The 24,662-nt window shown below is 35.8% G+C and overlaps 1 protein-coding gene across 6 annotated transcripts in view; it reads left to right on the top strand.

Moving 5' to 3' along the window:
• Positions 1-24,601, top strand: part of rgl2 (ral guanine nucleotide dissociation stimulator-like 2) — a 32,911-nt gene extending 8,310 nt beyond the window's left edge. For 4 of the 6 annotated variants that reach the window (XM_051864615.1, XM_051864617.1, XM_051864619.1 and 1 more), the window contains 18 exons: positions 8,113-8,160; positions 9,320-9,403; positions 9,486-9,652; positions 10,102-10,155; positions 10,274-10,467; positions 11,680-11,789; positions 11,941-12,156; positions 12,255-12,358; positions 12,565-12,649; positions 13,025-13,084; positions 14,998-15,084; positions 15,303-15,335; positions 15,428-15,549; positions 15,639-15,728; positions 17,132-17,225; positions 19,512-19,739; positions 19,930-20,044; positions 20,764-24,601. In XM_051864615.1, the coding sequence (XP_051720575.1) occupies positions 8,113-8,160; positions 9,320-9,403; positions 9,486-9,652; positions 10,102-10,155; positions 10,274-10,467; positions 11,680-11,789; positions 11,941-12,156; positions 12,255-12,358; positions 12,565-12,649; positions 13,025-13,084; positions 14,998-15,084; positions 15,303-15,335; positions 15,428-15,549; positions 15,639-15,728; positions 17,132-17,225; positions 19,512-19,739; positions 19,930-20,044; positions 20,764-20,945 (2,073 nt within the window). In that variant the 3' untranslated portion in view covers positions 20,946-24,601. Of the gene's footprint in view, positions 1-4,631; positions 4,886-8,112; positions 8,161-9,319; positions 9,404-9,485; positions 9,653-10,101; positions 10,156-10,273; positions 10,468-11,679; positions 11,790-11,940; positions 12,157-12,254; positions 12,359-12,564; positions 12,650-13,024; positions 13,085-14,997; positions 15,085-15,302; positions 15,336-15,427; positions 15,550-15,638; positions 15,729-17,131; positions 17,226-19,511; positions 19,740-19,929; positions 20,045-20,763 lie in introns of all 6 variants that reach the window. The other 2 variants (XM_051864618.1, XM_051864616.1) reach the window with 2 other exon arrangements.
• Positions 24,602-24,662: the final 61 nt, after the last annotated feature.

Here is a 24,662-nt window from a genome sequence, read left to right as displayed (position 1 = left end):
AGATCACGCCGAACGCGGTGAGTGCGTGTTAGAAATCAGGAATGGTTAGAGAACATTGTGCTTGGTATGTTTTTCGTCTTCAAACCAAACTTGGGTCTTCAGCCGACAAAATTTAAAATACCATCTAGCTAGCTCGCTTCCCATAATATTTACACATTAGGTCAGTTGGCAGTCTTTTGTGGCTGTTCGAACACATTCGACCACATGAGCGTCTACACTACAAAAGCAATCTGGTCTAATGCGTTTTAGACTACCTCTGGAAGTGGTCGAAAGTGGACAAGCTCAAAACGTTTTACACCCCATTTACACCTGTATTTAGTGTTGTCCACTTGTGATCCGATCGACCAAAATGCATCTTAATACCAGGTGTAAACAGGGCCGTAGTTGTCCAGTCCAGTTCCGTTCACACAGCGCGGGTTTTCTGAGAATGCAGTTGTGAGTCCTGAAAATAACCGTACTGTGTGTGAACATAAACGTTTTAAGGACTCAAATATAGTACTGACAACTGTATTCTGCTGCTGTGTGAATGTGGCTAACCTGTTTGTTACTCAAAATAATGTGTTTGTTTACTATTGTCTTCTGTCACAATTGGCCTCAATCTCCCCTACTAAGGAGCAGAGAGGATAGTAAACACAGAGCAGCTGATATTGTCTTGGGAAATTCTATAGAGTTTTTTTTGTGCACCCTCCCCCGAGGCTAATGCTTGTGAATACAGAGACTAAAAGCGTTTGACTGAGAGAGTAACGTGTGGGGGGAGGAAGGGCAGCATGACATGACAGCATGTCCTGTTTCCTGTGTTTGTCCATAGTTATTATGCACTTCCTGCTGGCTGAGAAAAGACATGGAAACTCTCAGCTGGTTTAACCTAAAGGCAAACCTCAAAGTTTCCAAACGTACCCAAGAGTGCGGATTTCGCAACATGATATTAACAGCTACTGTAAATGTGTCTGTGTTAATGACCTGATGAGGTTAATTCCAAACCTGACTCAGAGAGGATTGGTAAGCAGTATCGAAAATGAAGAAGTTTTGCACTTTGTGTTGCATCAAAGAAGGACTCAGCATAACAATGCATTTTGTAGATAGTTAAGTTGGCAGTATTTTCTAAGGCAAGTATCGCTATTATCATTGCTCATAACTCGGGATTACAGATGTTCCAAAACTTCTAAACCTAAGTAAATAAATTTGACACGCAGCTCGTTCCATTTGTGCTACAAACATGAATGATAATAACTAAAATTATGCTTCTACACTCAGAAACTAGTGCTGTCAAATAGGGCTGCACAATATTGGAAAAAAACTGACATTGCGATATTTTGTTTTTCTGTTATATATATTGCGATATGAAAACAATTTCACCAAATGACTTGAATAGCTCTATTTAAAAAGAATTAATCATTCTACAGTGATTGGGGTGATTTTGTAGGGGAGTAAGTCTGCATAGAAAATAATAAACAAATTACAAGCAATGATGAATACAATAGAATAAAGATACAAATGAAATAAATAGTGCTTTATGTATTTCAGGTAATTCTAACAGTATTTAGGTACAGAAATTGAATAATCAAATGTAAAAGAAAACTGCATAGTATAAATGTATATGTATAAATTAAATATAATTAATCCTTGTTAAAGCTACAAAAGAGATTTTCTCTTTGTCTTTTGTTGTTTGATTAACATTCAAGACACAGACAGCAGTAGGAATATTAGGCTGCTGTCACTTTAAGACAGAATGCACAGATCCAATATAACAATACTCAACCGTTTTCTTTCTCAATTATTTAACGTTCACGTAAGCCATAAGCGACTTTGTTTATGAGGATACTCACAGAGACGGGCATTTTGACATAATTTTGCATGTATGCGCACATCGCGATATCGATGCTAAAACGATATATCTTGCAGCCCTACTGTCAAATTGATTAATCGCAATTTGATCGCATCTAACAAAGTTTGTAAATATATAATATGTATGTGTGTGTGTGTGTGTGTGTGTCTATGTCTATATATATATATATATATATATATATATATATACACATATACATACACACACACAAACTTTTGTTACATGTGATTAATCACGATTAATTGATTTGACAGCACTATCAGTTTAGAAATGTGCAACAAGAAAACCCACAAAAACAACGTCCTAGTAACGACAAAATCTGTTAAATGTCTTAGAACACACTTAAACTATTTAAAACACCCTAGAAACTGCATAGCAATGTCTTGACAATCACCCAGATTCTGGATGGTTTCTAGCATGTTGCTTTGAAGACTGCTATACATTCTGGGTAGTTGCCAAGGTGTTGCTATGCTACAAACTGCAAAGCAGCACCTTGGCAACCACCCAGAATGCATAGTAATCCGCATAGCAACATGCTGGAAACCACACAGAACACTCTAGCAACTGCATAGCAACACACTAAAACTATTTGAAAAACCTTAGAAACTGCATAGCAATGCCTTAGCAACCACCCAGATTTTGAGTGGTTTCTAACAGGTTGCTATGCAGATTGCTATATTTCTGGATGGTTGTCAAGGTGTTGATATGCTACAAAATTCAGAGAAACACCTAGAAACTGCAAAGTAAAACCACTCATAAAACCCTAATTGCATAGCAACACCCTGGCAACCACACAACACCATTAACATTGTGGCAGGGAGCTTTGCATGGGTTAGCATCACTCTTTCTTTAGAAATGTAAAAAAATCTTGTCTTTATTACGTTTATTTTAGAATGAGATGAATCTTCAAGTGCATATGTATTAAGCACCTCTTCAGTCAAACACCCATACACAACAATTGCAGAAAAGAAAAGACAAAATAAATAAATAAATAAATAAAAAGCTAGATTACCCAGAAAGAAAGGCAGATCTCAAGGGATTTGTTTCAGCCAAGTTTCAGTTCAGCTTAGACTAATATAAATTTATGTCTGTGGTTCACCTGTGTCAGTGGCTCACAGTGTCAGCTATTTTTACTTTCTAAAACATGGAAGTCATCTGTTTCATTACATATAAACAACACTACAATGTTGCAAATAGGTTGTAATCAGCGAGGTTAACACACATCGCTCTCAGGACTGCATAAAGTGTGACCAAAGCCATTTTACCTGCACAGCATGTCACCATCTTTATGTCAATATGTGCTTTTGCTCGAGTATCCCTTCTAGATAAACAGGTGTTGCCCTGTGTTTTATTAGCAGGCATTTGTCATGTCACGCATTGCTTTTTAAAGAAGAACTCTTTTAAGATCGAGCATAAAATGATGGCTGTTTTACATACAAACTTGTTGAGCAATAGTTTTGACACAAAGGTTGCCATTCTTGAAATCTGAAGCCAATACAGTCGTGTGTATTTATTTACTCCTGCTTCATTCATTACTTTAAACTTCGCCAAACAGGTTGATCAGCATTTGTCTACATGTTTAAAGCGTATGAGAACTGTTAAAGTCATATTTTCCCCTAAAATCAAAATAAGTACTTATATTTGCATTAAGAGGAAGACTCTTTTTAGGACCATTTCGTTTTTTTGCATTGACATTATTTGCATGACAAAAGGACATTACATGATATAAATAATGTATTATAAATAAAAATATAATATGAAAAAATATAATACATTATTTATATCATGTAATGTCCTTTTGTCATGCAAATAGTGTCAATGCAAAAAATCTAAATGGTCCCAAAAAGAGCCTTCCTTTTCTTTATGCAAATATAAGTTCTTATTTTTATTTGGGGGGAAAAATAAATATTAAAAATATATTAAAAAATAGTATAAATAAAAAGATAATATAATGAAGATTTTTTTTTTTAGAATTTTTGCATTGACGTTATTTTCATAATCATTTAAAAAAAAAAATTTTTTTGCATTTTTTTTTTCTTTCTTTTTTTCCATTTACTTGCTCTTTTCCATACAATGGATGTGAGACTTGGAATATAGTGCATGATTTACATTGACTCTTATTATGCTTTTATGGTGCTTTTTGGCCTTGACCACTTCTGGTCTCCATCAACTTTTACTGTATGGAAGAAAACAGTGTGAATATTATCTAAAATATCTACTTTTGCTTTCCATAAAAGAAATAATATCATATAATGTCAACAAAACAGTAGTATCACAATGCAAACATACTTAATGGTCCTAAAATATCTTTAAAGGGATAGTTCATCCAAAAATGAATTTGTCATCATTTACTCACCCTTAGGTTGTTCCAAACCTGTATGAGTTTCTTTCTTCTGTTGAACACAAAAGAAAATATTTTAAAGAATGTTGGTATCTAGAGAGTTGATGGCATCCATTGGCTTCCATAGTAGGAAAAAAAAAAAATATGGAAGTCAATTGGTGCCGTCAACTTTCTAGTTACCAACATTCTTTAAAATATTTTCTTTTGTGTTCAACAGAAGAAAGAAACTCATACAGGTTTGGAACAAAATGATGACAACATTTTTGGGTGAATTATCCCTTTAAGTTAAGGAAAATATACATTTTGATTTTGGGGTGAAATGTGACCCAAAGGTTTTGTGTGATTCACCCTTAAATGAATGGAGGAGGAAGAGAGATATTGTGGTGTGAGTCTGTAACAGGAGTGCCCTTGTGACGTGTGCATGTGTTGTGTATGTGTGTGTAGAGGGGGTTGGCCTAGCGACAAGCTCAGGTGTGTTTGAACGGCTCCATAACAGAGAGAGTGAGATTTGAGCGGGGAAGACAGATAGACTAAGAATCTCACCGAATGAAATCAACACCCCTCTAAGAGCAGCAGCAAGAAAAACAGATTAAATCGAACAGATGAAAAGGCCTGAAGGAGATTCAGTTTTCCGGCAAACTCTAAGGTTTTCCAGGAAGTTGGCAAATCTCTGCCTGTCTGGACTCGCTGAGTTGAAGGTAGCATTTTTCCTTGTTGTTTTTCAATTTGCGGCACACGCAACACTGAATGATTTTGAGCAAGTGAACTGCAACTGCGGTAATGTTTGAACGTTTGGTTTGCTTAGTGTTATGGCTTTTCTTCTAGTATCTTTTGTGCTTTGAAACAAATTAGCATTTATTGCGCAGGCAAAATAGCTGTTTTTGAGTAAAAGTATCTTAAATTTGTGTTCAAATTGGACATTGATCTTAGAAAGTCATTAATGTGTGTCAGTCTTCCGGAAGGCATGTGGACGTTTCAGACACTTACTCATAACCTTGTCACTGGGTTTGTTTTTGGCTGTTGTCTCATGCATTTTTCATGTCGGAAAATCTCTGTCAGATGAGTTGAATAAATCAAAAGCATTCGAATACGTCAGTTTAAGAGCTGTATGTTGAGGCAAAAGTTTGCATGAAGTGATTTCACTCATACATTAAGTTTTTGTTAGAGATAACATGTAAATGTGGTGCCTTAGAGCATTTAGGGTTTAAATGTCAAACCTGACACATCTGCCATTGTACATGCTCACCTTGCTTTAAATGCAGCCGTTGTTAGGATAGAAAGTGGAGCTTTGGCTGTAGCCAATAGCACTGCTGAATAACTGGGCTGATACTTAGCTATTTTGAGATGAGGATGAGTGCATCCTGACCAGCTTAACCAATGGCGTAAGTTTGGGGTGGGACAATCCGTTTTTCCAACCAATGAGAGATGTGGGAAGTGTTCAGGAAACCTGTTGGAAAACAGTCAGTTTTCACACTTGTAATTTATGTAATTGTTTAATCTCAATTATTAAAGGGTTAGTTCACCCAAAAATTATATTTCTGTCATTAATCACTCACCCTCATGTCGTTTCAAACCCGTAAGACCTTCGTTCATCTTCGGAACACAAATTAAGATATTTTGATGAAATCCAAGAGGTATCTGAACCACACATACAGTGCTCAGCGTAAATGAGTACACCCCCTTTGAAAAGTAACATTCTAAACAATATCTCAATGAACACAAAAACAATTTCCAAAATGTTGACAAGACTAAGTTTTATGTAACATCTGTTTAACTTATAACATGAAAGTAAGGTTAATAATATAACTTAGAGAACAAATTTTCAGTTTTACTCAAATTAGGGTGATGCAAACATGAGTACACCCACTGAAAGTCTCTGGAGCAAAGCAAAATTTTAGACTACAAATGTCTAATTTACCAAGAATTCAACCACAGGCGAGTCTAATTATTCATTACACAGGTGTCCAGCAGACAGCTGACTATAAAAGGGTGTTAAAACCCCTTCCCATTTCATGCTGTCAGCAATGGCACCACATGGAAGAGAAATGTCAGAAGACCTGAGAAAGAAAATAATTTCTTTACACCAGAAAAGGTGAAGGCTACAAGAAGATCAGCAAAGCTTTACTTATCAGTCAGAATACTGTAGCAAAAGTGGTACAAAAATTTAAAAAAGATGGAACTGCAACCATCTCACAGAGACGTCCAGGTCGTCCACGGAAGTTAACACCTCTACAAGAGCGTCTTCTGATGAGAAGGGTTGAAGAAAATCGCATGCAAGTTCACTGCAGTTATCTAAAGAAGTAGAAAGCCAAACTGGGGTGACTATTTCCCGTGACACAATACGGCGTATACTGCAGAGGAATGGCATGCATGGGTGCCATCCACGAAAGAAGCCTTTCCTAAAGCCCAGGCACAAAAAAGCATGCCTAGAGTTTTCCAGGGCCCATGCTGACAAAGATGAAGACTAATGGGACTTTATACTCTGGATTGATGAGACCAAGATAAATAGAACTGATGGCTTCAAAACTGTATGGCGTCGCAAAGGTGAGGAATACAAAGAAAAATGCATGGTGCCTACAGTGAAACATGGTGGTGGCAGTGTCCTTATGTGGGGCTGCATTTCATTGATGGCATCATGAATTCACAGATGTACTGCTCTATACTGAAAGAGAAGATGCTACCATCACTCCGTGCCCTTGGTCGTCGTGCACTTTTCCAACATGACAATGATCCTAAACCCACATCTAAGGCCACTGTTGGATTTCTGAAGAAGAACAGGGTGAAAGTGATTCAGTGGCTCCTGATCTGAACCCAATCGAACACCTAGGGGGAATTCTGAAGAGGCAAGTTGAGCATCACTCTCCATCCAGCATCCAGTCTCTAAAAGAGGTCATTCTTGAAGAATGGAAAAAAATAGATGTTGCAAAATGTTTTCAACTTGTTCATTCCATGCCTAGAAGACTTGGTGCTGTCTAGATGTAGTACTAGATGTAGTAGTTTTTGTTGTGGGGTGTACTCATGTTTGCATCACCCTAATTTGAGTAAAACTAAAAAAATGTGTAATCTAAGTTATATTATTAACCTTTCTTTCATGTTATAAGTCTTGTCAACATTTTGGAAATTGTTTTTGTGTTCATTGAGATATTGTTTAAAATGTTACTTTTCAAAGGGGGTGTACTCATTTACACTGAGCACTGTAGGCAGCAACGTCACTGTACATTTTAAGGTCCAGAAATGTAGCATCGTTAAAATAGTCCACGTGACTACAGTGGTTCAACCTTAATGTTATGAAGCGACAAGAATACTTTTTGTGCGCAAAAACAAAACAAAAATTACTACTTTATTCAACAATTTCTTCTCTTCCTTGTCATTCTCCTACGCTGTTGACGTTGTATATACAGTGCAGCTATTCTGGGTTCTACGTCAGAACGCGACTCATTATTGGCCGACGCTCTACACGTGAGCAGCACAACGTATGCATGTGATGCTGACGCAGGAGCCGGCCAATAATGAGACGGCATTCTTACGTAGAACACAGAAGCCTGCACTGTCTATACAACATAAACAGCTTAGGAGACTGACGGGGAGAGACATTAAGGTAACATTAAGGTTGAACCACTGTAGTCATATGGACTATTTAACAATGTCTTTGCTACCTTTCTGGGCCTTGAAAAGTGCAATGACGTTGCTGTCTATGTGTGGTTCAGATACCTCTCGGATTTCATCAAAATATCTTAATTTGTGTTCTGAAGATGAATGAAGGTCTTACGGGTGTGGAACGACATGAGGGTAAGTAATTAATGACAGAAATTTCATTTTTGGGTGAACTAACCCTTTAATTTTGCTACATGTTTGCATTTCCAGTCTAAACCGTTTACATTCAAAATATATGATGCACTTACATATTCTGTCTGTGTTCTATTAGGGGGATCCATCCCCAATGAAGACCACATGGTACTGTCCACTCGACCTGGTAAGACTAGATCATTTTCTGCCGACATAAATGCTTTCTTTTAACAGTCTGGGTCAGCTGCAGCATAAAGTAATTCACGTTATGTATGTGGTGTAGTAGTAGAAAAAATTTAAATTCAATGACCGTATAGTCTCAGCCTCTCAGTATGGCCACAGTATGTTCACTTTACCTGCTGATGCATATTGCACACAAAACATAACATATTTTGAAAAATGGTGAGTAAAATATTTCATTTGAGCTGTAGAACTGTATATTCCACTTGGTTTCACTACCGTTCTAAAGTTTGGGGTCAGTAACACAAAATAGCCTAAGATGTTTTAAAAAATTAAATTAATACTTTTATTTAGCAAAGATGCATTAAATTGATTGAAAGTGACAGCAAAACATCTATTTAAAAATGCTGTTTTTTAAACTTTCTATTCATCAAAGAATCCTGAAAAGAAAAATCTCAGTTTCCACAAAATTATGAAGCAGCACAACTGTTTTCGACATTGATAATAATAAGAAATGTTTCTTGAGCAGCAAATCAGCATATTAGAATGATTTCTGAAGGATCATGTGACGCTGAAGACTGGAGTAATGATGCTGAAAATTCAGCTTTGCATCACAGGAATAAATTACATTTGAAAATGTATTAAAATAGAAAACAGCTAAATCGTAATAATATTTCACAATATGAGTATAAGAGACTTCTTTCCAAAACAATAAAAAAATCTTACCAACTTTTGACTGATAGTGTATGTCTGTGCAATAATAATAATTTATTACTTTAGGATGAACAGAAAATCAAAGTCTACACACAGTTGTTCATTCGTTTAACTGTTTTTGTCCCCACGCCAGTATATTAACATTTTGTATTAACTTATTGCAGATTAAAATGCCCCTAAAAGGCAAGCAAAAACTAAACAAATTGTGATTAATCACCATAAAGTGGACAGGTCTTGGCCAAAATAAACTGCCAACTGGAGCAGACTTTAATCTAAATTTTGGCTATACAAGACAAATATTTCTCGCAAGGAGCAAGCAATGAGTTTTTATCAGTCTGACCCAGAGTAAGGCTCTTAACCCCAAGATCTTGTAATAAGTGTACTGGAAGTAGCTTTGAATAAAATTATCATCAAAATGACTGCTTACTTACTCTGATCTCTCTCTGGTTCAGTCCACTGTGTCTGAAATGAAGGAAGACGGTATCATCTACACTGTGGTGGTGAAACAAGGGCACGATTCCCCCACCGTCCCACGGGTAAGTCCCATCTTCCTGAGTAAGGCTCAATGCTGTGTGTTCCAGAAGTTCTGTCCTGACGTCTTTACCCCTCTCTTCCCAGTCCACAGCATCCCGTTCTCAGCACGTCAAAGCAGGGACAGAGGAAAAGCTGGTCCTCCATCTTCTTCATTCCTTCTCCATGGGTGACTCCTCCTTCATCTCCATCTTCCTCTCCACCTATCGCACCTTCACCTCCACACAGAGAGTGCTGGACATCCTGATTGACAGGTATGGTGCCTGTAAAGTTGGAGTAATAGCTATAAAGTCATTGTCTTTCATATATCAAATACTGATGATACATTTGCATTGACAATTGGTGATATCAAATTCAGCAATACATAAAGTAAACATAACAATACAGGGTTAGTTCCCCCAAAAATGAATATTTTTTTCATCATTTACACACCCTCATGTTGTTCCAAACCTGTATGTGTTTCTTTCTTCTGTTAAACACAAAAGAAGATATTTTAAAGAGTGTTGGTTACCCACATTCTTTAAAATATCTTCTTTTGTGTTCAACAGAAGAAAGAAACACATACAGGTTTGGAACCACTTGAGGGTGAGTAAATAATGACAACATTTTTATTTTTGTGGGTAAACTATACCTTTAAGATCAGTTGCATGATCCTTTCTTGACTGTACATTAACTCTTAATTTCCATATGAACTATTTTCTAGGTTGGGAAATCCACCTGGTGAGAGCAAAAGTAACACTCATCAGATGTTCAATAAGTATGTACTACTAAAAACACATCAAGCTATAAACAGAATTGAATAATAGCCGCTTATGCCTTTTAAACTGTATTGTGATAGTAAAGTTACAGTATTTATCGGCATTTGCTGTGTTCAGGGCGGTGTGTACGGTGTTCAGCACATGGCTGAGTGACTATCCTGAGGATTTCCGCTCTCTGAGCGATCCCTCCTGCCTGCTGCGGATTGCCCCCCTGCTTCCAACAGACACCTCAGGGGCGGAAATCAAAGGCAGACTGCTGAGGATCGCTGAGGAGCTGAGTGAGAAAACACTGCTGTCTGGCTCACTCTCAGGTCAGGATGTTTGTCTCTTTGACAAAGGCAATCCTTCAGTTTTTTTTTCTTTGTACGTTTGTGACAGACAGTGCAGGTTATTGTGTGACTTGAAGCATCACAAGCTTGCCAGTCACTCTGTAAAACCACCTGATGCTACCTGTCACAAGAACATTTGTGCCTCATATTTTTATTTTGGTGGCAGGAATGTATTACTACATGAAGGTCTGGAGTTTTAAAATGAGGGGGAAAATACAAAATTTTAAAGTAACAGCTGTTAGTTGACGTCAACACTGAGCTTTTTCTTAGTATATAATTTTTAGATTTGATTGACTTAGTTGCGTGTGCCACAATAAAATAAAATGTTTGCATTCAGGGTTCAAACATTCATGGAAAACCTGGATAATCATTTTAAAATTGTAACTGAAAAGTCATGGAAAGTAATACAATCCTACAAATTCAGGGAAATTTCTATAGTCAATTTCAAGCTAATATTCTTCACTGGATAGAAGTTGTTCAATAAAAGGATTTTTAAAAAAAGCTTTATTCCTGTCCATAAAGGAAAGAAAATGTTATGGAAATTCATTGGTCTGTACATTGCAGTTTTAAACAGTGCATTTTGTAAGCTCTTAAAACAGTTGCCAAAAGTTTAGGCTGGTAAGATAAATGTTTTCTCTTATGCCAACCAAGGCTGCATTTATTTGATTAATAATACAGTAAAAATGTAATATTGTGAAATATTACTACATTTTAAAATGAACTGTTTTCTATTTTAATATGTGTAAAATGTAATTTATTCCTGTGATGGCAAAGCTGAAATGTCTGTCACACGATCCTTCAGAAATCATTCTAACATGCTGATTTGCTGTTCAAGAAACATTTCTTATTATTAATGCTGAAAACAGTTGTGCTGCTAAATATTTTGTGGCAACTGTGATACATTTTTTCAGGATTCTTTGATGAAAGTTCAGAAGAACAGCATTTATTTGAAAAATAAATCTTTTATGACAAAAATGTCTTTACTGTCACTTTTGACTAATTTAAAGCATCATTGCTGAATAAAAATGTTAATTTCATTAAAAAAAAAATCTTACCCCAAGCTTTTTACTTTTTTTCATTTGTAAGCACATTTGCCTCTTAGCAAGCATTAATTTTTAACTCTGACTGCATGTTAGACAGATACAGCAGTACTTATTGTCCACTTTTTCATATTCCTGTATTGATCTTCTACAGATCCTACCAAAGGCGTGACATCTCCTCCTGATCCCTCGGAGTTTGATGCCACCAGCATCCTGGGGTTTCCATCCAGTGTGATCGCAGAACAGCTGACCAGGATTGAGACAGTGAGTCTGATCATACCACTCAAAAATCTGTGGAAAAGACCAGTGATTAGTTTGAAACTAGAAAAAATTAATTTAAAGTATAATGTGCCACAGCTTACCCCACTTTTTGAGGGCTTTGAACATCTGTAATATCCTTTTGTTTTTCCTTAAGGATCTATTTTTGAAACTGGTGCCCTATCACTGTCTGGGGTCTCTATGGTCTCAGAGAGATAAGAAGGGCCAGGAAGGAGCGTGCTGGTCGGTCAGAGCCACTATCAAGCAGTTTAATCGCTTAACTAACGCCGTCACAGCCTCGTGTTTGTGGAACACGGGTCTGAAGAGCCAACAGAGGGCAAGACTGCTGGAGAAATGGATCAGTGTTGCAGAAGTCAGAGCAGTTTAACTGTAAACTCAGACACAGACACAGATGATGTCATCAGCCAGGATAAATGACTCACATGAGTGTGTGGTTTGTTTCCCAAACAGGCCTGCAGAACCAGGAAAAACTTCTCCTCACTGTACGCCATTCTATCAGCATTGCAGAGTAACCCAATCCACAGACTGAGAAAGACCTGGCAGGAGACAGACAGGTCTGTGATTACTTGGAAAACCGCTGGTTGATGCATGAAAATTTATTTAATCTGGAGAATTCCTTTAATCTGTAAAGTCATGGTTACAGTTATAATTGCAATTTGCATTGAAATGTACGACATGATGCGTGGTACATAAGAATGTTGCATACTTTTTAACAATAGCAGCGCAGAATAACCTAAAGTCTGTTCCTCTATGCTGACAGGGAAGCTGTGGGGAGATACAAGGAACTTTCTGACATCTTCTCAGAGAAAGACAACTACTCCCAGAGCCGTGAGCTACTCAAAGAGGTCAGTCACACCACGACACAAAGCAGCCAATTCAAACGGCGTTCTCGCTAATGTTATTAGAGAGCATGTTGATTCATTGATGGGGAAATATCAGGCCAATCGATGTTCTGTGCTACATCGCCGTAGAGAACTGCATCAATTGAGCATGGCCTGAAGGGAGGAACTGATGGCATGAATAAAATGAGTAATCTCAGATTCAGTCATGCAAAAAAACAACCTCACACTGTAAACTTGTGTAATTCAACAACATGCCTGATTTAAATGCATCATGCAGAGACATTTTGCAAACATAGGAACCCAACTCAATCAGATTAACTGAATTATTTATGCCTCCATAACACATGCACAACAACAAGTTTCACTTTCATTCTACAGGAGGGGACTTCCAAATTTGCAAACCATGACACTAAAATCAACAACAGGAGATTTACAGGGGTAAGCATCCTTAAATATATATACAGTATATACACACATTTGGGATCAGTAACATTTTTTAAAGAAATTAAAGGTAGGATCAGTAGATTTTGAAAAATACTGTTGGACATTGTTGATATTTGAAATCAACCCAAACCCCTCTCTTCATTGCTCCGCCTCCAAAAGTCACAATCCAAGGCATCCTCCGTGTCTGTTTTAATGTTGTCCCGCTTAGCTCGCTCCAGCGCTGGAAAGCTTTTCTATTATAAACGTTGGTCCTAAAGTGCTTGCCCAGTCATAACCCTTCATTCCAGTGATATTCTTTTGAGCTCTTTTGTATTGTGTCCCATCTCTCGTTTTGCATTTTTTTCTTCTTCGTTTTTCAAATGTCCCTCTTGCTCGTTCTGTCTCCTTGACTGTCATACGCCCCCTGGTGTCGGCCCGACTAACTTCCAAACAGTTTTTCAAAATCTACTGAGTCCACCTTTAATACAGCTTTTATACAGCAAGGACACATTAAATTGATCAAAAGTGACTTTAAAGACATTTATAATGTTACAAAAGATTTCTATTTCTTTTTATTATAATTTTGTAATGTTGGTAATAGCTACAAATAATCCCATCCCCACAGAACAACTTTCCACTTTACATAACAGATAATAGACATAAAATAAGAATAATGATAAAGATAATGATGGTAAATATAATAATTGTAAAAATAATACAAAAATACTAATAAAAAGAGGGTCCATTATATATGTTTGGCTCCTTTTCATTTATATATATATATATATATATATATATATATATATATATATATATATATAAAAATTATGGTTTTAATACCTGTTAAAGTATATAATATGGGAGCTTGTTTCCGCCATTAAATATAAAATAAAAAAAGGTAATTGCGAATTTTATCTCCTAATTCTGACTTTTTTTTCTCTGAATTGTGAGATTTAAACTCACAATTGCGTGTTATAAAGTTTATATCGTTTAGAGTTGATATTTCCCAATTCTGACTTTATAACATACAATTGCGAGTTATAAAATCAGAATTGTGAGATATAAACTCTAAATTCTGAGAAAAAACGCAAGTCTTTTTTCCCTCACAATTGGACATTATAAACGCACAATTGCGAGTTTATATCTCACAATTCTGATTTTATAATTTGAAATTCTGACTTTATATAATGCAATTCTGACTTTATAACTCGCAATTTTGAGTTTATATCGCAATTCTGAGAAAAAATGTCAGAATTGGTAGATATAAACTTGCCATTGCGAGAAAAAGTCAGAATTGTGAGATAAAAAGTCGCAATTACCTTTTTAATTTATTTCATAGTGGAAACAAGCTTCCATAATATAGTATGTATTAATACAGGGTAATAACAAAAGCTTATCAAGACATCATAAACTTGGGATCCATTTTTCTTAAAGATTTCCATTTCAAATAAATGCTGTTCTTTTGAACATTCTATTCAATTAAAGAATCCAAAAAATGTATCACAGTTTCCATAAGCAGCACAACTGTTTACAACATTGATAATGAATGTTTCTTGAGCAACAAATTAGAATGATTTCTGAAGGATCATGTGATACTAAAGACTGGAGTAATGATGCTGAAAATTCAGCTTTACATCCCAGGAATAAATTACATTATAAAATATGTTAATATAAAAAATAGTTATTTTAAATTTATAATAATATTTCACAGTTTTTATTGTATTTTTTGATCAAATACATGCAGCCTTGGTGAGCATAAGAGAAGAGACTTCTGTCAAAAACATTAAAAACAACCCCAAACTTTGGTAGTGTATATATAATGCAAACTATGCATATGTATGTAATATTATAACAGTGTGAAGTACTGTTTATAATCTTTGATGTATACCGAAACAAACCCGATCCTGAATGCTGTATTTCTTTTGTAGTCGTGCGCTCAGGGCACTGTGCCATACCTGGGCATCTTCCTCAGAGATCTCACCATGCTGGACACTGCAGTCAAAGACAGATTGGAGGTGATGTATAGTTTCCAGCCCATCATGAAAATATAAATTAGACCGTATCAGCAGCACATCCAGCTGTGAAGTATAAAAATAGCTGTGGTTTCGCAAGTTTTATCAAAACTCATATGACAGAATCGAGAAGTGTCAAAACAAAACGTCAACAAAAAAAGTCAACGTTGCATTAGCTAAAGCAGGTCATAATGTAAACCTAAATTTACCGTCTCTTACAGAATGGCTTCATTAACTTCGACAAAAGACGACGGGTAAGTTGATGGAGATTATATACTTGACTGTCATTCATTTGGTGTTTAAAAAAGTTAAAAAAGTTATTAACATCACATTCTCTTGATTTTAGGAGTTTGAAGTCATTGCTCAAATTCGCCTCCTTCAGTCCTCATGTAAAAACAGCATTTTCAGAACGGATGAGACGTTTGTTCAGTGGTATCACAGCGTACCCACTCTACGTGAAGAGGAAAGGTGAGTGATACTATTGTAACTATGCTAAACGTCTCAGATACACACTGATTGGCTATATGATAAGTTGTCCATGTGTTTTTTTTAAATAGCTACAAGCTGTCCAATCGGATTGAAGCACCGGGCGAGCCGAGTCCTGGCCGTGGCCTGAACCCTACAGTGATAATCACACAGTGTCCAGAGTAAGAACATCATGTTCAGTCAACAGATTTCCTACATTATCAACCACACAGCATTATTTTGTTACTGCAGAGTCCAAAATTTGTGTTTTCAAATCAAAGTGCTGTACAGTTACAAGACAAAAAAAAAAATTGTATAAAAATAATTAAATTTTCTTTTTATACAATATTTTATCTTCTTGTGTGTGTGTGTGTGTGTGTGTATGTGTATATATATGTATGTATAATATTATTTTTATTATTATTACATTTTCTAAAAATTCTAAATATGACTGAATAAGACAAAGTTTCATGCCAGGTAATAAATATAAGTAAAAAAAAAAAATAAATAAATAAAATCTGGTAAATTTTCACTTGATGTGCAAAATTAATAATAAGCATTATTGAAAAATGTATTTGTAGTGTTTATTTATTATTAATTTTTATTTCATTTTCTTGTATTTCCTTCTATATATATATATATATATATATATATATATATATATATATATATATATATATCTGTTATATAATTTTAATATATATATATATATATATGTACATTATCAATAAAATCACTTGATTGAAAATTTACCAGTTATATTTCTACCTGCCATGAACCTTTGTCTTATTTAGTCATATGTAGAATTTTTAGAAGAAAAAAAACAATAATAATAAAAAAATTTAATAAAAAAACAAACTTATCTAGCCAAATGTATATCAAATTGTACAGCATTTTGAAAAAAACACTGCTTAAAAAAAACCCATTCATTTCCTATAAGGACAGCAAACCTGTCAATGTTAGCATCTGTTAGCTTCTAACAAGTGACAAATGCATTTGCACAAAAATACAGAATGGAGAAACAAACATCGCTAAAGAAATGGGGAAAAATTTAGGTTACTCTACACAATTATCTTTACGGTAGTTGCATATTATTATTTGCATATTATTATTTGCATTCAGCATTGTTTTTACTCTGCTGAACATTCAGTATATGCAACAGTTTTTTTAGGTCATTTTTAGTAAACACTACTATATTCAGCAGTATGATATGCATTTCTCTTATTTTGCAAAGTAAATCCTGGTCTCATTTTTTCTTATAACTATTCAAATGACAATCTTCCTGTAGGCTATTCTGAGTATCAAGCTCAGTCCCTGACATACGCACACAGATGTTTCTTTCATGAGCTCTTAAGCACCGTGATGCTACTTGAGTTGAATGAAATGCAGTTTTAAAGCAGGACAAAGACACACTTATAGTCTGCAGTTAGCGTGTGACTTCAAAGCTACTGCTGATTTTGAGTTTTGTATTTATACTCTAGGTTAGAGTCTATTCAGAAAGAATCAATGTCATAAGCAGCACATGGTAAAGAGCCTCCTGACAGAATACAGTTTTTGACAAGATCGTTCTGTTCTCCCGTTACAGCTCTCTGTCAGCTGTGGCAAATACAACAATGGATGCTGATGGCATATTTGACTTCCCGTCTCCCGTCAATCACCTGCTCTCCAAGCTTTGCAAGGTAAGTGCAAATAAAGAGCTTTATTTTGATTACTTCGCAGTAATAGGGCTTTAAAAGCCCGGCTTCCAAAGTGTTATCAGCAACTTTGAGATATTTATTATTTGAGAGCCCACAGAGGCTCTTTATAGCATTTTAAAATTGCTTTTTCAAATTGATCCAGGATAAACTTTTATTCTGTGCACTTTACATGATTGTTATAAAAAAATTCACACTACCATTCAACCATTCAAAAGGTTGGACAGTTTTTACCTGAATTTATGTTTCTCATGATCCAAAAACCTTTTAATCTGAAAGGTTATGCTTAGATGAGTTTTGTTACCTTTTTCTTCAAATCCTTTCCTGAAAAATTTTATTGTATAATTTTTGAGCTAACAAGCTTTCATTAGTGTTATTTCATCAATTTGATGACTTTTATTCTAAAATGTGGAAAATATTTCTGATAAATACGGAGCCCCGCACATGACATGCTGGAATTTTTACTAAATTGTGCGCACAATTTACTATTTTGTTCCCTCGATTTGCTAAATCATGCGCATGATTTAGCAAATCGAGGGAACGAATTAGTAAGTCGTGTGCACGATTTATAAATCGAGGGAACGAAATAGTAAATCGAGGGAACGGATTAGTAAATCTTGTGCACGATTTATAAATTGAGGGAACGACTTAGTAAAGCGTGCGCATGATTTAGCCTACTTTTTTTTTTTTTTCCTGCATGTCACATGCGGGACTCCGTAGATAAACAATCTTTAGGTGTGTCTGACTTTTTGACTGGTTGTGTATAACAAAAAATGTTTTAATATGGCTCTTTTTTATATCTCAAACTCACCTTTTAAGACCAATGTTCTAGCTTTTGACATCAGAAAGAGTTTGTCTAAAAATAAAAATTCTGTCATCATCATGAGCGCAGCTCCAAACCCATAAGTCTTTCTTTCCTCTGTGAAACAGAAAAACATATGTTTAGCAGACATGAGATTTAACAAAACAGATGAAATAACCCACAGACATAAGCACCTTTCACACAAACTGCTAAATTTAAAAAACGTTAACTTAAAAATGTTGTCAAATTGAACAGATAGTGAAACAAAAGCGCTTCCCCTTAATGTGCGAAAATGAAGACAATGGTGCAGAGTTTAAAGATCATTTCTGATGACTGACATCACAGAATTTACCAGTATTTTGGTGCTGATGTGTGAACGGTCTCTTAATCGTAAAAAGCCAGAACGCCTTTGCTTGTGTGAACAGCATATTTGTATATTTACAGGTAAAGTTATTCTGGTAATTTTACGGTAATTTACTGGGATTACTGTATAAACTGAAATAAAGGGACCAGAAAGAGACTTGGACTTGGGCTATTTTGATTTAAAGTACCCCTATTGTGCTATTTTAAAGGTTCCTAATTTTGTTTTGGAGGTCTCCTACAATAGGTTTACATGCGTCTGAGGTCAAAAAACACTTTAATTTTATCATAATGTACATTACAGCATCACCTCTTTTCTCACATTGTCTGAAACAGTCTCTCTGAACGCCTCCTTTCCAAGAGCCTACTCTGCTCTGATTGGTCAGATGGCCCAGTTTTTTGTGATTGGTCGACCGCTCACAGCGCGTGTCGGAAACAAAACTCCCATTACCATATCTGAATTTCAGTTTCCTCAGCACTTAATACACAGCGATACGAACAGTAACAATAGCGTATCAATTTGAGCCTGAATCCTCTTTCTTTGCATAGTGGATTTGCTTTCGCAGCACAGAAAACAATGTGTCGACAACACGTACCAAACACTTCCAGGCCTCAGCTGCAACTACAGTGATTGAGGACGGGTCAAAGTAGACGTTGTTTGCAGTCAGCCAATGAAGACCATAGGCTGGCATTATGCAAATTTGTTTCAAACCTACATAGGTTCGAGTATGAAGTAAGACTGGGCAACTCGTTTTGGCTGTTCAGTGACTCCATTTATCATGCACTTTGATCTTACACATTCACAAACAGCTATACAACACACTGCATGAAAGATAATATCTGAAAAAGCATAATAGGGGCATTTTAAGACTTAGCAACACTCTGGTAAACCCCACAGACACGTGCAAAAATCTAGTTTGTTCTTTTTTTTAGTTTGACGGCTTGTGGTCACTCTACTGTATTCTTTCAATGAATAGAAAAGAGACACTTAATTTTGCTAAATATTATATTTGGAATGACATGAGGGTGAGCAAATGATGATTTCATTTTTATTTTTAGGTAAACTATTCCTAAGAATATTGTCATCATTTTTAATAACTCTATTTCAGCATGTGAAATCCCCATCTGTTTCCTGTCTGGATGTTGAATCGTCACCACCGCCCAATGATGCCACGCCCTCTGTCCTGACCACACCCACTACAGCTGTCAAATCACATCGCCGGTCTGTCTCCTGTGGCAACAATCCCACCAACAAAAAACCAGAGGCGGGGCCTGATATGAGAATCGTCAGGATACGGATGGATTTACACGACGGCAACTTATACAGAAGCATTCTGGTAGTCTAACAAACAAAAGTCAAATGAAAGTGAAAAAGTAAAAAATGTACCCACACTTTTGGACTTGTATTTCACAGCAGCAGTCCAGTGTTACATCAGACCATCTTTGGCATCTCATGTCAGCTCCTGTTTAATATGGATGCTGTCGCTCTTTGTTCTAATGTATACTTTCTTTTCTGTGCTGCCTCAGGTCACTAGTAATGATAAAACACCCACTGTAATCAGTTCTGCATTAGAGAAGCACAACCAGAACACTCAAGAAGCCTCCAAATACGAGCTGATCCAACTGCTGCCGGAGGGGAAAGGTGATGTCACATTTTTCATGTCATATGGTGCTGTTTTTTTTTTTTCGAATCGCATCCTAAAATGAGTAAACATTATTCTGGGCATAATGATTTGACAGTGACATTATGAACATTATATTAAATAAAGTCAACTGTCAATCAAATAAAATATTTAAATCAAATATAAATTAATATATACACTACTGTTCAAATTTTTGAGGGTAAATACAATTTAAAAAAAAAAAAAATTCATACTTTTACACATTAAATGTGACAGAATGTATTATCACAAACGATTTCTATATCATATAAATGATATAAGTCATATTAGAATGATTTATGAAGGATCATGTGACACTGAAGACTGGAGTAATGATGCTGAAAATTCAGCTTTGATCACAGGAATAAATTATATTTTAGAATATATTCAAATAGAAAACAGTTATTTTAAATTGTAATAATATTTCACAATATTACTGTTTTTATGGTATTTTTGATCAAATGCAGCCTCTGTGAGCATAAGAGACTTCTTTCAAAAACATTTTTAAAATCTTACTGACCACCAAACTTGGTAGTGTATATATATTTATTTAATATTAATATTTAATTGTATTTTAATTTGATATTGTTTAATCTAAATTATTTAAAAAAACAAAAATATATTTAAAAAACGTAAACATTTTAACAAAATTATTATTATTATTTTTTATCTATTTTATCTTTCATTTCTTCCTCCACAGAGTTAATAATACCTCCCACAGGAAACGCCTTCTATGCCATGTCTTCAGCTAGCGTGGACTTCCTGTTAAGGAGAAGAGGAGGAAACACACCAACAGGGTCTCCGTCTCTTGGCAACGAAACCAGCGCAACCTTCCCACGAATCAGAGCCAAGGGCAGACAACTAGTCCGGACACTATTTTAACAGAAAAACAGGATATTCATGTCCAAGTACTTTCAAAAGAAAAGACACAAAATATTTCATTCAGAGCTCTGTGACGTCTGTGTAGAATGGACTCAAAAATAGTTTTCTTAAGTCCTTATAGTAGTAATTCGAGTGAAAGCTTGGTTGAAATGGCTCTAAGATTTTAGTTACTGCTAAACATTGCACTATTTTTGCATTTCATAAATCCATAATGAATTTCAAGACAGAATCATGTACCTTTTGCTGATGCCAGCATTTTCAGTACTCCCTCCCCCCAGTCTACCTCTAAAGCCCATTGGTTACAGTATATTAGTCAAGAAACCCCATTATTAATGAACATCAAACTGAGAGAGCAGCTAAAAGATCCCAACATGATAAAATAAACACTTACAGAAGGTACTTACACCTGACTAAACATTTCAAACACTGAGCTGTTCTGTGTGGGCAAAAAGCTACTGAAAAACACCCACCTACCTGAAGATGAGTCGCAAAAACACTGCCGCTCTTGAATGTCCTCACCAAGTATGCAAACGGATATGCTTACTGTGCGCTTTCTCTTTAAATATTTAAACAGAATGAATTATAGTTATGGTAATATTGAAGCTCTGTTCCAAAACCTAGTAAAAAGTTTGTGTAAAACTAAGGCAGCATTCTAACTGAAACAAATCCTCGTAATGACCAATTTGCAACAGTCTACATTGGCAGTAATGAGCATGGGAGACTTTACAATTGATTTCAATATAGTTTGGTGTTAGCTTGTTCCTAAGTAAACAGCACAATAATCTAGCAATAATAATAATAATAATACACCGCTGTTCAAAAGTCTGGGATCAGTAAGATTTTTTCTAAAAAAGTAATTAATACTTTTATTCAGCAAGGGCACGTTAAACTGATTAAAAATTGACAGTAAAAACTTTAACATTGTAACAAAAGATTTCCATTTCAAATACATGCTGTTCATTTGAACTTTCTATTCATTAAAGAATTCTGGAAAAAAAGAAGCATGTTTTCCACAAAAATATGAATCAGAACAACGGTTTTCAACATTAATAATAAAAAGAAATGTTTCTTAAGGGAAAAAAACAGCATATTAGAATGATATCTGAAGGATCATGTGACACTGAAGACTGGAGTCATCACAGGAACAAATTACGCTTTAAAATACTGTATATTACAATAGAAATTTTAAATTGTAATATTTTAAAATATTACTGTTTTTACTGTATTTTTGATAATAAATGCAGCCATCGTGAGCATAAGAGACATTAAAACATTAAAAACTCTTATTGACCCCCAACATTTGAACATTAGTGTATATACAGTAGCACAAAAATTCAGTAAAATAGTCAATTTATAGTCTATTTTTCAGTATTGAACAATTTTGTTTTGTAATTGTTTCCACATTCTCAGATTGCCCTCTCCACAAAGAATACATCCATTTAATTAGACAAAAAGAAAGTATATTACGGGCAGTTTACACGACACCACTTTCAACTAAAAACGTAAAACCTTTTATGCGATTTGGCCATTCATTTACATGACAACAGCGTTTTGGGGGCCTGAAAACATGTGTTTTAAAAAACGGGTTTCAAAGTAAACATTTTTGAAAATTATACCATTATCATCTCCGTGTAAACTACAAAAACACGAATTTGTGAAAACAGTGACGTCATGCGTATTACGTGTTAAGTCCGTGGGCCCTATTTTAACGATTTAAGCGCATGGTCTAAAGCGCACACCGCAAGTGCACTTGAATCCACTTTTGCTAGTTTAACGACGGGGAAAAATGGTCTACACGCCCGGCGCATGGTCTAAAAGTGTTGTCCCTATTCTTTTAATGAGTCATGGGTGTGTTTTGGGCATAATGTGTAATAAACCAATCAGAGTCTCGTCTCCCATTCCCTTTAAAAGCCAGTTGCACTCGCGCCATGGCGGATTCGCTATTTGTGGAATTTGCTATTCATGGTGGAATTTGCAAGCGGAAAAACTGAGGTTAAAGTGCGCAAGCAGACCATCAACAGGAAAAGCCGGATTCCTCCAAAGCATTTTTATCTTTATGCACACAATAATCTGTTACATTGTAATCCTTTTATTTTTAATATTTGGCATGTTTGTGTGCTGCTGCACGTCCCTGTGTTTGTAATAAGCAGAGTGTATGCACATTGTGCGCTCGCATATAGGCGCATATTACTAATGCGCTCTTTAAATAAAACAAATATTGCGCCATTGACTTTAGACCAGGTTTCAGTTAGTCAGTGGCGCTGTCATTTTCAGTTGGATCAAAATAGCAACATGCCAACAATGCGCCTGAACACACCTCGTTTTCAGACCAGCACGCACATGGGCGCACAAATGGCTGCAAATGCGTTTGCTATTTAAACAACGTGGCGCAGGACATGAAAATGATAACTGCGTCGGGCTGAAACTAGCAAAAAACACTTGCGTCGCGCTTGGTGCTACATTGAGCCAGGTGTATGATAGGGCCCTACAGGCACAAAGTGTTTCTTTACAAAGTGACATCACCAACTACTGGCCTGGCAGCAGAATACAGCGTTTTTAGTTGTTTTCGCGGATCTGTGTCAACGGGGATAATTTTGACAACGGTGTCGTCTGTCTGCAAAAAAATGCAGAGGAAAAATGCCATTCCATTTTTAGTACATGGTTTTCGTGTAAACGTACCCTTAGAAGGTGGCATAATCATGCAGCCTACACTAAAACATGCTGGGTTGTTTCAACTCAAATTTGGGTCAAATATGGACAAACCCAACTGTTGGGTTAAAAATTTAATTTAAAAATTTAACCCAACGGCTGAGTTTGTCCATATTTGACTCAAATTTGGGTTGAAACAACCCAGCATTTTTTAGAGTGCACAATTTGAAACAAGCTTTGCGTGCCTTAAAGTGCTGTCTATGTAGGCAGCGCACTAGTTTTTGGGACAGAGCCAATAGTGTGTTGAATTGCAGGTCTCCAGTTCTGGCTGTTCTATGAAACCAAATCGATTCCTTTAAAAAAATGCAACAAAGCTGTGCCTATGACATTATTTTTGTACTGAAAAATGCATAATGCTACGATCATCAAGAATAGAAAAAAAACCAACACTTTTGTTTGTACCCTGATGAACCTTGCGCTCTCTGACTCGTATGCTGTTGACGTCTCTGTGGGAATGGAGGCATGCGAGAGCTCGCAGTAAGGAAGAGGGGTCTCCATTTATTTTCAGCCTTTGGTTATGTTCGGAATAGCATACTACCATACTACACTTACTACTGCTGCACTCTAGTATAGAGTTTTTATTTTACAAGACAACAAGTGTCTGTTGAATTAAACATACAGTACAGTGTGATGATGACAGCAATGTAGCATATTCCTGTTTGAGAGCTTATCTTGGAAAAATGGCAACCATTTCTAATGCTCTTTCAAAAAAAATAGTGGGAAGTATCCAGCGAGTAAGTTGTAAGCTAGTATTCATTTCCAATCATAGCCTTTTTTTTGTTTGTTAAGTGCCTTATTATCAGGTGCTCTTGTGTGAATGTTGTTCCAGTGTGTTGCACAGTGAAAAGCATGTTGCAGCTTCAGTCTTGTACCGTCAGATCTGTATTCTGACACGTTTATGCACTACATACCTCCTATTCTTGTAATAAACTTTAATTTTGATACAACTGACAGCTTTCAGACCTGATTAATGCATTCAAAATGTCATTACATTTACGTGTGAAAACC

The sequence above is a fragment of the Ctenopharyngodon idella genome, chromosome 16 (genome assembly GCF_019924925.1).
Source record: "Ctenopharyngodon idella isolate HZGC_01 chromosome 16, HZGC01, whole genome shotgun sequence".
Taxonomy (NCBI): Eukaryota; Metazoa; Chordata; class Actinopteri; order Cypriniformes; family Xenocyprididae; genus Ctenopharyngodon; species Ctenopharyngodon idella.
This window is presented reverse-complemented; position numbering and strand designations above follow the sequence as displayed.